The sequence below is a fragment of the Pelobates fuscus genome, chromosome 10, assembly GCF_036172605.1.
Source record: "Pelobates fuscus isolate aPelFus1 chromosome 10, aPelFus1.pri, whole genome shotgun sequence".
NCBI lineage: Eukaryota > Metazoa > Chordata > Amphibia > Anura > Pelobatidae > Pelobates > Pelobates fuscus.
Window position 1 is genome coordinate 54139741 of NC_086326.1, and position 14675 is coordinate 54154415.

Consider the following 14675-nt stretch of genomic DNA (forward strand, 5'->3'; position numbering starts at 1 on the left):
CGTGACGTAAGCACGTTTCGATAGACGTCCACTAGTGAAGTCATATTCAAGATGGCGGCGCCCTGTTATGACATTACCCTGTGTTGCCAGGTTAGTAGCTTCCATAGTGCGGCTTTGGATAATGCTTTATTTATTATGTCACTTTAAATGGGCCATGCACTACAATCCAGGCTCTATGAACTATCTCCACTGTTATTAAAGTTAAAATCTCTTTGCTAATATTTTGACTATATGAGGATTGTATAATGATTAAATCCACCCATAGATGTGGTACTATGCGATTTGTTTTCACAATTTTGGGTTTATTAAGATATAAAGTAAATTACCCTTTATTGGGTTTTTATATTTATTTATTTCTACCCCATTTCTTGTGAGGGGGAAAAAAATAATTAGTTAAAATCTATTAGTTCCAGAAATCTCCACTTGTTCTAGTCACAGCATGGCTATTGAAATCTTAATTTTGTTATTTTAATTTCAGTTTGCTACTATTTAGAATTTAGTGACTAAACCCCATATGACCTGGACCCAGCATGTAAGCTAAAACTGCAATTTAAGCCTGTTGTGCAAGGTATTTTGATATATATATATATATATATATATATATATATATATAGTCTTATGTATTCAGCACACTTTGTCAATACTATTGGGTACATTTGTCTCATGTACACGCCATTTGGGTCAAATTATCTTCTGGTGGAAGCGTGAATCGGCTTTAATCGTTTAACATAAGAGTATTGTATTTATTCAGAGGTAAAGTTGACAGCTATGAATATGTCAAGGTTTATGCACCAAATAGTGACGTGGAAGTAAAACTGCAAATCAAAAATGTATTTAACTGTAGCCAGAGTCAGAGTTTTTTGTTCTATGCCTGCTATTTTGAGATTCAGTTTGTGGTACAACTTTTAAATTAACTAAAATTCACTGCTTAGAGAATAAATCCTAACATGCTGTTCTTATTGTGTTTTGTCTTTTTCCCAATTGTACAGCGTTGCGGAGATTGTTGGCGCTTTATAAATGCCAGTAATAAATAAATAAAATAAAAATGCACAAATATTTGGGAGAATGTTTTGACAGAGCGTGAAATATGTGTTTTCGCTTTATAAAACCTCACCTTTCATTTATTTTCAGGTAGAAGCTGATGCACTCTAGGTCACAATTACCTTCTTCTTCCTGGTAATAGATTTGGTCGTAGATTAGAAAGATTAGGAATTGGAAATAAAAATGTTTCTTCTGGTGACTCTCCGGTCCAGCTTGGCACAGAGCAGGCAGCATGCACTACGCTTCATACACTGTGAAAGAGGGCAGGTAACTGATGTGTAAGGTTTGATTGTTTTTATTTCTTCCTTAGTTTAGATGTGCATATATATATATATTTGTCAGTTTCACCATCGCACCCCTTTCAGATATGGTAAACAACCAAATATTAATTTGATATAGGATAGTGATTAATGCTATACATTTGGAAATCTATATCCTTTTGTAGGCAGGAAAAATGTTTTAACTTTTTATATTTTATTGTATGCTGGAGGCTAGTTGCATCCCCAGCACATGTGACATTGGCAGCCCAGAACTCTGTTCCTGGCTGTCGATCTCAATTCTGTGCATAAAAAAAAAGTCTGTCGTCGGCATGCACTGCATGCTGCCGACAGCCGTGATAATCTTGACGCAGAGTGCCTGCAAGGGCAAGGTTGCTATCCCCACCCACCTCCCTTTGATGCACATTATTGATTTTTTTTATTTAAATAAACCAAAATATTGTCTTTGGCGCAAAAAGTGCTCTGTGCAAATTCACAATAGGTGCAGAATACAATGTAAGATATCAGTATGACTGTTAAAATCAGGCCAGGGCACTCTCAGAATTAGTATATATAAAGTGGATCATATAACGAAAAAAAATAAAATATTGTGTAGTATTTAATATAACAATACAAATTTAAAACAACAAAATGTACACTCATAAGGATATATGCACAAAAGCATTTGTGCTATATACGCATTGCCAGTGGTCCACTTCTCTGGCAATCATATACAGTCCCCAGTCCCCTTGTAGTGTGTTGAAAAACTGTGATTTTTTTTTTTTTTTGTGTAATCTATTTAAAATCAGGTCCTGCAATAAAATAGGCCAAAATGTTTCCATACTTTTTTCACTTTGTTTGCCTCTTTGGTATATCTGGTGGGCACATTGAAATTCCCTCTAAACATTCTTCTAATATATATTCCTATTTTCATATAGCCACACATGTTATCTTCTGTATTTTTATAACTCTCATTTTATATTTATATATTCACCATAAAGGAAATCTTCAACTGATTTGTAGTATGTTTTGAAGTGGATTTTATTTGTGGTTTTATAACAATATATTAATACTTTGAATACGTTTTGTAAATAGCAAATTTAATTTGTTGTAATTTTAAATGTATTATTATTATTATTGGTAAGGATACTGCAAGTTCCCAGGTTCTGATATATTTTATCTAGGATCAGGGATCCCTTGCATTTTCCTGTGTATTTAACAGTGTTTAATTGCCTTTTTGCACTTTATGGACAATGTCTATACTGATAAAGTTGATTGAAAACGTAAAAAAAAACAAAAAAACTTGGGTGTTTAGTCCCGAATGGGATGACGTCACCAACAAAAAACTGCGAACAAGGAAGTTGTCAATTGTAAGGGGGCGAAACCAATTCATTCAGCTATAAAAAGGCAAACGCTCTTAAAGGAATCACAATTTTTGAAACAGTCCAGAACGTGGAAGAAAGGCATTGAGCAAATCCAAATGCACAAACGCACTACAAGGACTCTAGCGAACTGAAATTCTGATGAATGAACTTTGCCTTTCCAGACGATTGCTACTACTGCATAGGATCCTGGGGACAGCATATGATTGCTGGTGAAGTTCCCCCCTGGTGGCCAATCTGTATATAGCACAAATCCTTTTGTTGAAATATCCTTTTGAGTGTAAATTTGGTTGTTTAAAATTTGTATTGTTATAATAATTATTGCACCATATTTCATTTTCTTTTTTTTCTCAATATATGATCCACTTTATATATACTAATTCTGAGAGTTCCCTGACCTGATTTTAACACCTTTTAAAGGTAATATTGATATTTTACATTATATTCTGCACATTATTGTGAATATGCACAGTGCACATTTTTGCACTAAAGACAGTATTTTGGTTTATTACATGTTTTGGTTTGGAGCTATTGGAGGGGATATTATCTATTAGACTGTACTTTTGCACTTTATCAAGGTTACAGTTCACTAGGTTTTTTTTAAATTTATTTTTTATTTAAACCTTTTCTCTTCTCCCTCCCATGCCAGCATTGAGTGCACACATGCACTCCGAGCAGACAAAATTGTCCAATCATATGATTCTCAATGAGAAGTCTGTGATTGGACTGCATGTGGCTCCTCCTGCTGGATTCTGTGTGAGTAAAAGCTTTATTTTGCAGGGGAGGGGGGAAATCCAGGTATTGAGACCCAGCACAAGGAATAAAAATAGTAATATAAATAAAGGCAAGTGACAAGAGAGTCGGTATAATCGTTAATATATTGAAAGCATAAGGAATTGAAAACCAAAAGGGGGGGGGGGGGGGAAAGTGACAAGGCCATTTTAAGAATCACAATCCGTTATTTGCTGATACATAATCACATAAGGTATCATACAACTTTCTTGACCTTTGTTGTTACAGAAGAACAGCACACATTGGAGAGATTTCATTCAAAAGAGATGGAAAAGCAGCACAGTGTCAGAAATGGCAGCTCCATCCAGAGCTGCAGTTGGGTCTTTACCCAACTCTGCTGCAGAGCGTACAATGGGGCGCTGGCTTTTAGTCTGTAGTGGGATGGTGGCTGGAGCTGTTATACTTGGAGGCGTAACCAGGTGAGACACTTATCTTTAATTATTCAAAATGGTTATTTGAAAGTTAGTCTTATAAATCACAGAGAGCGGAATATGGTGTTTCATCAACTCAACTAGTTTGTTACTTCGTAACTCAATTTTGAAAACCTGCGAAACACATTGAGTTTTTAGAGTTAAATTCTTAATGTAAATTAATTTGTCTATGACTTTGAATAGATTAACAGAATCTGGGCTTTCTATGGTTGATTGGCATTTAGTAAAGGAGATGAAACCACCATCTACAAAAGATGAATGGGAAGCAGAATTCCAGAAATACCAACAATACCCTGAGTTCAAAATGTAAGTGCGTGTTGTATAATTTATTAACATGGTAAAAGAAGAATATATTAATTCATTAGTCCAATCATTTACCAACAGAGCTATTTATTAAAGTGGAAGGTGTTAGGAATTCAAAGTGAATTTTAAACTAAAGGTCAAAATAGCTGAACTGGAAAAAAGCCTCCAGTTGGGCCACCTTGGCCTTAAATTCAATATTAATTTAGCATCCACTTGCATTTCCCGACAATTCTTATTCTAGAAAATAACCCTGCAAGTAAAACATTTCCAATAATAAAATATTTAAAAAAAATATTTTTATTTTGCTAGCAAGATTGATATAAACCCATAGCTTCTATGCAGTTTAACACCTGTGTTCTAAAGTTATGTTTCGTTTTTGCACTAAAAAAAAATGCCAATATCCATCAATAAACATCATTCATTCTATATTGTTAATCTTTTAAGCAGGTCTTGTGCATTTAGGAGAAAACACCTTCAGTCAAAATAAATATGCAAGTTAAAATAGATTACTAGTCACTATTTTTATAAATATTTATAGAATTCACCCGCTTTCATAGTTGGTATTATTTTAGTTTGCCGACCAGTCTAACTTTAGAATTCTATACCTGTTTTCAATTGGAAATAACAATGGAAATTAAAAGAAACTTTTTATAATTCTTTGTTGCTTTTTACTACCTTTTAACTTGTGCAAGGACTGCATAGAATTGGAAATATTACATATATTTAAAAATAATATTTTTATTTGGGGGGGAAACGCGATACTTTTATTTATTTTTTTGGTTAGAGTAACCTTTTAAGTGACTTAAAATAAATAAATTCTAATTTCAAGCAATATACACATAAATACAACAGTAAACCTACTGCTACAATGAAATTCCAGCTAGATAATTACTCTAATGACATGTATTAACAAATCCTATGGTGTCTTGCTTTTTTGGCTTTAGAAAGACGTGTTTAAGGGACACTAGTTACCAGAACAACTACAGATTAATGTAGTGGTTCTGGTGTCTACGGTCTGTCTTTACAGACTTTCTTAACGTATACACTGCCTTTTCAGAGATTGGAACACCTTCAGTGGCCGTCACTCATTTTGTATTCCTGACACTTTAGTGTTCCCTTAAACTATATATCTTTAATCCAAGTGGGTTCTTTAGAATCTAGAAGGAAATTAATGTAATACTGTATTGTGCCAGAAGTTACTTCTTACCTGAGCTCCATTACAAACCTCTTCCTGCCACCTCTCAGCCACCTGAAATGCCAGAGGCTCCTAAGCAGGAGCAGCAGCACTGCTGGGCTTAGCTCAGACAGCTAGCTTCTGGCTAGTGAGAAGGCTGTAGTGGAGGCTGAGAGTAACGTCTTGCAGTCTCCAGGCAAAAAGCCAAACCATTCTAAAATGGTTTTACTGCTTACTTTGGTGGGGAGTGCAAGGCACTCCTGACACCATAACTGCCACAATGCGCTCTAGTGATTCTTGTGTTTGGTGTGTTCCTTTAAATGCACTGTTCCATTGTGGATTTGTGATCCTACATATAAAATCATGATGTTCAAATCACTTTTTTTCGCAGCTTGAACCATGATATGACACTGAATGAATTCAAGTTTATCTGGTTTATGGAATATTCCCATCGTATGTGGGGACGTGCAGTGGGACTAGCTTACATTCTTCCAGCTATCTACTTCTGGAGAAAGGGCTGGTTTAATCGAGGAATGAAAGGCCGTGTTCTAGGCCTCTGTGGATTTGTTTGCTTTCAGGTAATATACTAAAAGAGAAAATGAGACCTGTGTAATGTAGAAAAGCGCTTAACAGTGGTCTATATATATAACACAAGCAGCTCAACACACGTGCAGGTATCCCAATCCTACACAAATAGATACTAGAAAAAAAGGGTAAACTTGGTGGATAGTACCGCCACAAAAAGGTCACTCAGTGGAGCGCTAAAATCAATATCTTACCTCTAATGACAATTGGGGAGATCAAATATAACTTGTATGTATGACTGTAGGTCTAGAATAAAAAAGTGAAACATATAATGGTGCAGTATGCCAATGCACTATGGATAAGATGTAAGGGGAAGTATATATCCAACTCACATGGTGAAGAGCCTATCTTCAGGCTAAAGGGTGTAAGTAGCCTATTTTGTGATTTGTTTGTGGACTCTGATATTCTGGTCTCTTTGCTAAGCCCCTGATTTTTTTTTTGTAAAGTTACACAAGATGCAATCACTCATTAACAGAACGCCAGGCAAAAAAAGTAATCTAGGATTTAGTGTGTGTTGTTAAATGCATGTTTATGGGCAATCTGGAAGCAACATTACCATATATGTTTATTGTATAGGTTATTGGGCAAGGAGTGACCCATATATGCACATTATACAATTTAAAAGTGACTAATGGCTCTTTCATGTCATTTTATGTGTGAGCCAAGCAAAGGGTGTGTCTAAAAGTACATAATGGAACTTTAAATTTTTCCGTGCTCTCACCTTAGGTAAGTGGAAATTAAGCCCTGACGATATAGTGTTAGATTACCAATGGTGAGAATCCACATGCAGACGTCCGTCAAGAAGCAGAAAAAGCCAACAGTGATATAAAGTGTTGCTGACCAGAGCTGTCCCTCATGCTACTGTACAGTGATCCATTATGCAATAAACATAGCTCCAAGTAGCTTCACTCGCACTTTACATCAGGGGTGAGGCCTCCAAATGCTAGCAAAGTTAAACAAATTGAAGGTAAACACAGTGGCGTCCAAGGACTTATGAGATAATTGGAAGGACGGACAGGTATACAGGATACAATCAAGATGGATGTAATGTACAATGTAAGGATGGGGAGTAAAGTTTTCTAGTATTCGTCCTGCTCCTATGCCACTGTTCTACTAATACTAGTACTTCTAACTATCCCCATACATCTTACCATGTGGAGGGACAGGAAAAGTTACATGGGCGGGGAAAAGAGGTACAAATACACTGAATCTTCACACGCCTGTACTGTCCTGTATTCACACTTGTTCATACATAGCTAAGCCCAGATTGGTCTTTGAGTTTAGGAGAATAAAATTTAACTTTTATACTGTGAATGAGAAACTATTAGAGAATTGAGATGTTAAGTGAAAAGTGTGTAATTTTTAGTAAATTCTTAAAATAATCCTGGTAACAATCAACCTTTTTCTCTATGCATATTTTGTTTTCTTGAAGGGTCTTTTAGGATGGTACATGGTGAAAAGTGGCTTAGAAGAAAAGCCAGAATCTTATGATGTCCCACGTGTCAGCCAGTACCGTCTGGCAGCCCATTTGGGTTCTGCTCTTGTTCTGTATTGTGCAAGTCTTTGGACTGGTTTATCACTTCTTCTTCCAAGACACAGGGTAAAACATGTTCTCTCACTTCTAGTTTTATTCATTCATTTCCAGATTTTATCAGATGGCTTCTGTAACAAGTAAAGTATTCTTTCTGTAATTGTGGCTGTATACTTGTGCTGAGATTGTTCTGGTCTCTTAACAGTTACCTGAAACCCATCAGTTATTAAGGCTGAGAAAATTCACACATTGGACAGCAGGCCTGGTTTTCCTCACAGCCCTGTCAGGTATTTCTAACCGCAAAAAAATAAAGTCTACCTAGTAAGCAGACATGCATATAAATTGGCATAGACCTGATCTATAAGTTGAGTACACAATTGGTTAAAAATAACTGTAGATATTAACAAATTGAAGTAGTTACGGTGCCTGGAGTCAGTGATCATCAGGTCTCACATCATTAGTAAATGGTTTACTCACTGTTTAGAAGACATGTGGTCCCAGGCAACCTATAGCCCAGCCTACAATGAGGTGTAGCTATGATCAGCTTCTTACCATACCAGGTGTAGCAACTAGTAATGAGTAGCTCTCAGCCAATCACTGCCAAATCCCTGGTATGAATTGGTATTTTGTAAGGATGAAGCTTAGCTCCGCCCACACCATACTGCCATTGGAATAAAGAAGATGATCCAGCACACCAGGGTATGTGAAAGCACTGTAAATTTATTGATGTGCAAGAACATGTAATGTTTAATCCTTATCACAAGGCCTTTGACAAGCTTGACAAAGGCTTTGTGATAAGACCAAAACATTACTCGTTATGAATCCTCAGTACATTTTGAGTGCTTTCACATACTGTGGTGTGCTGGACCATCTTTATGTCGTTGTTGCTGCTAGACTGGGGAACCAGTGTGCCTTACGTCCATGGATGGTGAAGTATATTGAGTACTGGATACTTAATTATATTTCTGTATGTTGCTATTGGAGGCCCGCTGCAGTGACTCAACATTATAGTAGTGATTAAGGACAAGGACTCCAGGCACCATCACCACTTCAATTAATTGTTCTTTAAAGGAAAACTCCCATTAATTTCTATTATTTTTGACTATTAACTATACACTGAATTATACTGAAATTAAAAAGTTATCCCCTCTGATGAGCAACTCTGGCGAAACGTGCGCGTTAGGGGCTCAGGACGCCTACCCGGTAAGAGCCACGTGTTGTTCTAACACTGCCGTTACTTTGATAAAAACGGAACTTATTTCCGAATAGACATCCTGTCACAGGTTTTTCAGTCCGCTCAATTCCTCAACCTTACTTATCTAACTTCACAGTGGGGGGGTCTTAGTAGTAGAGCAGGTCTTTCCTAAGGGGTGCCCATGAAGGCGCATTCGATTCCAAGAGATCAGTTTATCACATGACTTGCTAATTATGCCGGTCTAGGTAAAGCTTTAAAATTTACCATGTTGATCTACCACTAATAGGGACTCTCGACCACAGTACTTTAACCGAGAATTCAGCTTGTATTACCTTTATTAGGTTTAATTAAGCATGTTCATGCTCTTTGCATCAGAGGCATTTAGGATGAAACACTCTTGCTGCAGAAGATATCTTTCCTTCATCTGGAGCCTTGATTGTAAATATTTGTACCACTGAATCCTTATAAACCTTATTCTCATACTTACTCTAGTAATACAGGTACATTTCTGTTTAACAGCAGACACAAATTGTCTGCCCTGTGTAAGTAAGATATATTTCCTGACAACAATAGGACTGAATATCCTGTTCTTTTCATTTAATTTATTTTTATTCATTGTCTGTCCTATTATTATTTTTTTTTTTTTTTTAGTTTTAATATTAAACGTTAAGTTGTATTAGCCACTACTTGTTACTGGGACAAGGTTTTACCCTAGCTGTAACTCAATAGGAGCAATTAAACATTGCATGCTATCTCAATAGGAGACGCCTGCTGGTAGATCTCTCTTTTTATTTATTTTTTATTTTTTTTGGTTTTGTATATATTCTATTGGATTTCACTTTTTGGGGGTTATCCCCCATTTTTTGTTCTTTCTAACACCACTCTGTCCCTTCTCACCATTTAGGCTCTGTTTTATTTTCAAGCAATTTGATAAAGTTATGATATTCAGGCTAAAATGCTAGAGATTTTTTCCATACGTTCTTTTCCTTTTTATGTACTTTTCAGTACATTTGGTGTTTGTGAATAAACAGTTGCATTTCTTTGAAGGCATGAATACAACACTTTTCCCCCTTTAGTTTTTTTGTTTTTTATCAAAATAACTGCACATTTAGACTGAGGTAAATATCAGCACTGGCGTATCTTTCTAATCTCCAATATCTTTTAACAGGTGCCTTTGTCGCAGGATTAGACGCTGGTCTTGTTTACAATTCCTTTCCCAAGATGGGGGACCGTTGGATTCCTGATGACTTACTTGCATTTTCCCCAACATTAAAAAACTTCTTTGAAAATCCCACAACAGTCCAGTTTGATCACAGAATCCTTGTGAGTACTGTTCAAATACTGATCTGTAGTGCATGCATCAAAAAATGATTTGCGCTGTATTTGAACTCATTAACAAAACCTACACACTGTTTTGTTATATAAACTGGAATAGATTAACCTATTCCTGTATAATTGTTTTTTTTTTTTTAAACCAAACATTAAAAAAAAACAAAAAACCTTGCAGCATGTAATGGAAAGATAGTTTGTTTGTTTATTTTTTATTTTTTTATAAATGACGTGTATGCAAAAATACCTGAAAACTTGCCCCTTACTTTCTCAGAGCACTATTTACACACCTTCGGCTCAACTGAGACTCCTACTTTGCTCCCTGCAGAGAGCAATGACCTCTTTAGCCATTACCCTATGTGGTCTGCCTGGCCCGAATTTCAACCACATTGTCAATTCTTATATTTTCTTAATACAAATGGGGACCGACTTCGATCTGTCCGACCAATTCTGTAAAACTGGTTCGAATGAGGAAATCAATGTTTTTGCAAACTAATCTACAGTTGTCCTTTAACTTGGGAATGGGAACATGTATGAAGGAAATACAGACTGTAAAAATTGTCCACGACCGCTATTTATTTACTGGGATGGTTATTTTGCCATTCCAGTGTGCATTCAAATCCATATATTAGGTGCTCTTGTGCTTTATTTTTCAAGTTCTCTTCAGTAAATCTATATCAGGATATTTTTTTCTGGAACTATGTGACTTTAATGCCACTAAATAACATTGTTTTGGTATTTTATTTTCCTTGGGTTTATACTTCAACACTGCAGTTGCCAGAGATTTAAGATGTTGCAAATGTCAAAAAAACTGAGTTTTTGTCTTATTGATGGTATGCATGAAACTCATCTTATGAATTGGGTCAATGTGGCGTATGCATAAGGTGTATGTGTATTTGAGTCTTGTGAAACCCTGAAAGTGAGTGGTTTGGAATGCTGTCCCCGAAGGAAAAATAAAAAAGTTACAGGCTGGACTTCAGACAAAATATTGGTCCAGTAAATTAGGAACAGCCCATTTATTAATCTTTTAACAAAAACCACACCAAGCACCATCACCACTACAGCTTAGTGTAGTGATTGCGGCTCCAGGAGTGCCCTGCCCCCGCCCATTGTACAGAGTCAGACTATTTTTCAACGTCCGCTAAACACTCTCAGCCAAAGAGATATGTCCTGTATTGTAAGGCTTGGCTCAGGAAAGCTAACGGAAGTTCATACTTAAGAACTTCCATCTTTCTGGCGGATGATCGAAGAGGTGGGAAGCCATGCCCTTGGGACCCCAAGTAAGAAGTCAAACTGTTCAAAAACAATGCAAAGGTGCCAGGGCACTCCTGACACAATAACTACTACAGTGAGCTGTAATTGTTATGGTGCTTGAAATGTTCCTTTGATTCTATATTGAAATCATACCTGCAATTAGTGTTTTGCTTTGTAATGGTCTATATTCTGATTACAGTAAATGTGCTTTTTTATTATTATTTTTTTTTAATGTTCACTGTTATAATTGTGTGACTTGTTTGTTTTTCATAAATATTTAGGGCATCAGCTCCGTAGCTGCTATCACTGGACTGTACTATGTGTCTCGCAAGGTTCCTCTTCCTCGTAGAGCAAAGTTGGCCTTGAACTCCCTGATTGCTGTGGCATACCTACAGGTTCTAATCTCCATTTTTACATCAAAATGCTAATGAATCTGTTTTTTCAAAACACTTTTGCATTACATATTGAAGCTTACAACATTTAAAGCAACACTATAGCGTTAGGAATACAAACATGCATTCCTGATGCTTTTATTTCCTGTAGAAGTTTAGGTGTCTGCCCCATCCAAGTGTATGATAAAGGTAATTTTACTTACCTTTACTCTATCACTCTACTGCTCCACCTCGTTAGCTGAGATCATTAATCTTGATGACCTCAGCCAATCCAATGCTTTACCTTAGGGAAGCATTGGGAGGCTTGTGGGCATGCACAGTATATCACACACTGCACCATTCAAATGCTACTCTAGGAGCAGAATTTGATTGAAAACATAGTTTAGGTCTGTGCTCAAAGCAGAAACTTCTCCAGTGGCTATCAGGAAGACAGCCACTGGAGGCGTGTTAACCCTGCATTGTTTTACAGAGCTGCTGCACCCAGACCAGTTCATTGAGATCAAGTGGTTTATTCCCTTTTATTCCAGAAGTTTGGTCCTTAAGGGGTGAATGGTCCTTTAAGTCAAAATAGAGGAGTTTAGAGAAATAGTCAATTAAGGTTGATTTAGTGTTTCCCAAATCGTCTGTTTTGGCAAACGTTTTGCAAATTAATTGTGAGTTTTAGTCAAGTAAACCAATTTGTGTTTCAAATCTATTGATATCTGCACATTAGCATTGGAGTTACCCATAGTCAAATCACTATGGTGATTTGAAGTGTGGTTTTTCAATGTTTCATGTAAAGTTTGTCTGAAGACTAGTTTAGAAAATTTGCATTACAGAGATTTAAGGGATACAATATGTAGGATATCTGGACTGATCTGTTCAGCTGCAGTACTATTCATAGTAATTTGTCACAGAAATTGTATTTATTCTTAGCTTTGTGAAAAAAATTTGTATTTTGTAAGGCTACCCAAAAAGTGAATCCCCAGATGTTGTAGAACTACAACTACCATAATGCTTTGCATCCCTGTAGAATGACAAAGCATCATTGAAACTGTATTTTTTTGAAACAACTGAGGATCTACCATTTGTGTACCCCTGTTGTAGTGGGTTCATTGATTTTCGTAATTGTTGACTTACACGTGCTAACTAGATTCTGAACCTTCAGGTCTAACACATAACAGATTAGTGAAAGTGCTTAAACATATTAGGAGTTAGAATTTAGTCTAATTCTAAATCACTGCCTTCATCCCACCTGGTCATGTAGCGTTGGTACTTCACATGATCTTTTAAGACAGAATAATCAGCATTCAAACGAGAAATTATCACAAATTAGATATTGAATTGTGTTTCCTTTATTATGTCATTCTGATTAAGAAATGCATATTGCATAAATTGTTTTGAGATAAGCCAGAATATGTTGTCATTTTTTTAAAATGTATTTTTCCAGGTCACTTTGGGTATAAGCACCTTGCTGCTGTATGTCCCTACTTCTATAGCAGCTACTCATCAGTCTGGATCACTCGCTCTCCTCAGTATGGCTATCTGGTTAATGAATGAGTTAAGGCGTGTACCTAAATAACATACACCAGAAGACAACAAGGATCTATGAAAAGCATTCAATCGCTGCATAATATTGGGTGCTTTGTACTTTGCATTTACCTGATATTCTTTTTTTTTTTTTCTTTTCTGTTTGGAGAAAAAAATCTACTTTGCATTTGCTTCCTTCTAAAGGGTGCTGTCATGTTACTAATATGCAATATGGTGATAACAAATTAAGAAGAGAGATGTTTCACTAGACCAAGTCAATTTGTTTACATTTGGGAGATTGAAAAAGATAAGTGCACACAGTATAACTGATGTGCCTTTCTAGATAAAATGAGTAAACAGAAATATGTCCATTTCTCCCAGGTTCTGGATAAACCAAATTAAAGAAATTCTATCATGTTTAACATTTTTCTAATCTTCAAATGATTTAATTTGTACATATTCCAATGTCTAGTAGAATTACAGTTTGTAGCATTAGTAAACAAAATACCCTATCCATTTCCAGCCAATACATGAAATGAATCACAGGAACTTCTATACCTCTCTCCAGATCCTCTCTGCCATGCTTTGAAATGCTTTGCCTCAGAGGTATATTAAAGAGACTGCAAGATGAGGAGCCAGCACATACTGAATGTCTGTATGGCTCCCTATTTCACCAGCACTGAAACCGGATGTGGAATAAGTAAATTTTGTTTATACTCCTGCCCTGTTTATTAATTTTGAATTGAAATGTTTAGTTTACTACATTCACGCCTCCCTGCCCCAAACGCATTTGCCACCCAAATTGAATAAAATAAAACATATAAAAGTCTGTCTTCTGTATACAAGTACACTTGTTATGGTTATTGGTGGCTGCTGTAGCCAGGACCTCTGTCATCAGGTGTCCAAAATCTAGAACTTCACAATGAATGCATTGTCAGTTATGTAACATCAAGTTTATTCAAGCATCAGAGGTGAAGACCTTCAGCTTGTCAAGCTTGGGTCTCTAGGACGATTGCATTGAACAGCTACAATCAGTCCATTCAATACTGGGCAATGTAAGATAATTGTCTGTTTTCTGCATAATTGTTCTGGAGTCATTGCAGCCTTAGATGATGAATTTTCTAGTTCTAAAAGTGTAATAACAGAATGTTCTGCAGGTTTCACTGGTATCCTTGAAATTCTTTCTTCTGTTAAAACATTTTCGGAGTTGCACCTTTTGTTTTTATGTAAAGTATGTGACTCACTGTAAAATATGCGATACCCTCATATGGAAAAAATGCTTAATACTAGAACTGGATTATTGCATTGAATATCTTCACTTCAAAACATTTATATAATGAATAAAAAGACTTATGACAAACGCTGTGTATTCTTGTAAAGATGCATAGATTCAGAACATATGGGGATCTTTTGTATTGTCACTGAAAGTTGGAGGAGTAATCTACAATGTAATTTGCTGATAAAATCTGGGTTCCACATTTTGTTGGACAAATTGAGCAA

General features: G+C 36.1%; 1 protein-coding gene across 1 annotated transcript; it reads left to right on the forward strand.

Annotated features, from left to right (window-relative positions):
• Positions 1 to 5: 5 nt before the first annotated feature.
• LOC134574480 (cytochrome c oxidase assembly protein COX15 homolog) lies at positions 6 to 13990 on the forward strand. Its single transcript, XM_063433576.1, has 10 exons — positions 6 to 90; positions 1132 to 1308; positions 3701 to 3891; positions 4087 to 4209; positions 5772 to 5958; positions 7398 to 7565; positions 7702 to 7783; positions 9860 to 10014; positions 11556 to 11669; positions 13096 to 13990. The coding sequence occupies exons 2-10, from the start codon at positions 1225 to 1227 to the stop codon at positions 13225 to 13227; spliced, it is 1236 nt and encodes a 411-aa protein (XP_063289646.1). The 5' UTR covers positions 6 to 90; positions 1132 to 1224; the 3' UTR covers positions 13228 to 13990.
• The last annotated feature ends 685 nt before the right edge of the window (positions 13991 to 14675 follow it).